Genomic DNA, 2,918 nt, shown 5'->3' on the forward strand with positions numbered 1-2,918 from the left:
CAGCTGATGTCCTCCCCCCTCGCCGGGCGGCCCCCAAGGGAGCCATGTCTGCGGGGGGAGCACCCCAGGTACGCTCGGGGCAAGGCGGGGGGGCAGCGGTTTCCCCCCTACACCCCGGGAGAAGGCCGGTCCTGCCCGCGTCCCGCCGGGGCCGAGCCCAGCGCGGTGCTGGGGCGGTTGGCAGGGAGCCCTGCGCCGCGTTCGTGCCGCGGGGGGGGCGCTGCTAGGGTTTTCCTGGGGGTTGGGAGCTCTTCTGGTGTTTTCCTCCTCGCCATTTAGAGATACCGACGCAGCGCTAGCCCCGTGCGAGACTTTTTTTCTTTTAAATTGGCGCTTTTTAAAGTTACAGCCGCCGTCAGAGCGCGGGCTGGGCTCTGCCTCTTCTGCCATCTGCTCCCCCTGCGCTCCTGCCAAGCTGCGGGGGAGTTTTGAGGGAAGAACAGAGGAATCCTGGGGAGGGAAGACGGGTGGATTGGGTGCTGAGCTTCCCGGGAAGAGCTGCTTTGGCTCCTTCTGGAGGTTTCCTCCCTCAGTCTCAGGCCGGGCTGGGTTGGGAGGGGGCTGGGTGGTCACACCCCGGCCAGGGATCCACTGGGCATCTGAGTGAGCTCTTTGGAGGTGGGGGGTGAGCGCGTGGCTCTGCTCGAGGGTTTCCGCCAAGCGATGCTCTCGCTGGTGAGAAAATTGAGGCACGGCGGAGAATTAGCTTTTCCGGGCCGAAGGCAAAGTGAGAAGTGTCACGCCGAGCCCTCCCCTGCCTCTGCCTGTACCTCCCTGTCCAGCTTCTTTCCCAAGGGATCAGAGCTGCCTCCTGCCCCCCCGTGTGCAGGGATCGGGGGCAGCAGTGCCCGGCGTCACGCCTGTTCTGTCTTCCACCAGGGCTGGAACAGTTTTTCCCAGCCCTCTGTGGGGAAAAGGGCCTGGGATTTCTCCCACCTACACTGCTGCAGATCCAGAGTCCAAGGAGAACGGCTTGGTGGTGATCCCGCTGAGCCAGGGCCCCATCAGCTCCCAGGTTCAGGTTCATGGGGGTGCGAGGGGCTTTCTGAGGGCCCCGGGTGTTTAATGTGGTGCAGCCTGCTGGTCAGCCCCAGACCCAGGGGCACAACTCGCTGCAGGGCAGCTCTTTCTGGGGGTGGCCCGTGGGCATCGGATCACGGATCATCGAGGTTGGCAAAGACCCTTAAGGTCATTGAGTCCAACCATTAACTCAACACTGCCAAGTTCCACTAAACCGCATCCCTCACCACCACACCTACACAGATTTTAAACACCTCCAGGGATGGTGACTCAACCTTTTCCCTGGGCAGCCTGTTCCGGTGCTGGACAACCCTTTTGGTGAAGGAATTTTTCCAAAGATCCAGTCTGAACCTCCCCTGGCACAGTCTGAAGCTGTTTTCTCTTGTCCTGGCGCTGGTTTCTTGGCTCAAGAGACTCATCCCCTCTCCCTGCACCCTCCTGTCAGGGAGTTGCAGAGGGCCAGGAGGTCTCCCCTCAGCCTCCTCTTCTCCAGACTGAACCCCCCCAGTTCCCTCAGCCGCTCCCCATCAGACTTGTGCTCCAGACCCTGCACCAACTCCGTTGCCCTTCTCTGGACACGCTTGAGTCATTCAATGGCCTTTTTGGGGTGAGAGGCCCAACACTGAACCCACTCAGCGAGGGGTGGCCTCACTAGTGCCAAGCACAGGGGGACCATCCCCTTCCCTAGTCCGTGCTGGCCAAAAAAACAAAGAAACAAACCCAAACAAAGCGATGGCGAGTCTGCTGACACGTTTCTCTGTCCTGGCCCAGCCTGCCCACGCCCTGAACCTGCTCCCTTACCCCAGGCTGACCGAGGTGCCGAGGGCCGGACACGACCTGGATGGTGTCAGCGCGGAGATCCCATCCGACCCCTGCACAGGTGATGGGCGAGGCCGGCGGGGGGGGCGGTGTGGACACATTGGGATGTTCTCCGAGGTACAGACGGTCCTGTGATCACCGAGTTCGACTGTCTGCCAGCCACAGGCTCCTCTAGATCGGCGCGGGGCGGGGAGGAGGACACCCCCCCACACAAAGCTTGTATGTAAACGCACGGAAATGGGGCACTTCAGCCCCTCCACTTCCCACCTTGCGCCTCGCCAGGAGGAGGGAGCCTGGTGCTGGTGTTCCCTTTTATCTTTAATTACACTTCAGGCAGCAGAAGCTGAAAATAGATGAAAGCAATAATACCCCCGGGCTCCATTAATTTTAGCTTCTTTGCGAATTAAACGCAGGCATCTGCGGCGTAACGCTGCCTGTGCCCAACACGTGTTTTGCAGCAGGACAGTTGATGGTGACCAGCTCTTGTCCTTTCCACCAGGCTACAGATTTTTCAAGCCCGGGGGGTTGTTCGGGATTAAACAGTCAGAGGAGCCGTACACCGAAGGCCAGCAGATGCAGGAGGAGAGCAAGATCCTCGTGAGCCCCTGTGCGGGTAGGTGAGGGGGATGTTTCTCTTGTGGGCAAAAGCAAACTGGCCATTTTGGGCCAGTTTGAGGCTGGTTTAGGCCAGTTTGTGGCCGTTTTGGGTGAGTTTATGGCCATTTTGGGCCAGCTTGTGGAAGGTTTTTGGTGTTGCTGCCGCTGCCAGCGCCACTCCTGGCGAGTCAAGGGTGGAGTGGGCTCTGGGAAGGGTTCATGATCCTTTAGGCTGTCATAAATGGCAGCGATTTGGTTTTCAGCAGCCCTGCAGGGCGTTGGGCTCCTTGTGGGTCCCTTCCAACTTGAGCTGTTCCGCGATTCTGTGAAAGACTCTGAAATTAACGTCCTGCATCTTTTTGAAATCTAGTGGAGCCCGGTCGGGTGAATAAAGTCGAGCAACCTGAGGAGAAACCCGGGGCAGCTGCCGGTTCCCTGGAGCTGTATCCCGCGGCTGCCGGCAGTTCTGGCCGGTGGTTTCA

The 2,918-nt window shown here is 59.8% G+C and overlaps 1 protein-coding gene across 1 annotated transcript in view; it reads left to right on the top strand.

Annotated features, from left to right (window-relative positions):
* Positions 1–6: 6 nt before the first annotated feature.
* Positions 7–2,918, top strand: part of LOC113477087 (zinc finger protein 84-like) — a 6,259-nt gene continuing 3,347 nt past the window's right edge. Inside the window, 4 exon segments of the mRNA XM_026843196.1 lie at positions 7–68; positions 1,792–1,900; positions 2,339–2,452; positions 2,807–2,916. Of these exon segments, the coding sequence (XP_026698997.1) occupies positions 45–68; positions 1,792–1,900; positions 2,339–2,452; positions 2,807–2,916 (357 nt within the window). The 5' untranslated portion in view covers positions 7–44.

This window comes from Athene cunicularia (assembly GCF_003259725.1).
Source record: "Athene cunicularia isolate RWA chromosome 2 unlocalized genomic scaffold, athCun1 chr2_part1, whole genome shotgun sequence".
Taxonomy (NCBI): domain Eukaryota; kingdom Metazoa; phylum Chordata; class Aves; order Strigiformes; family Strigidae; genus Athene; species Athene cunicularia.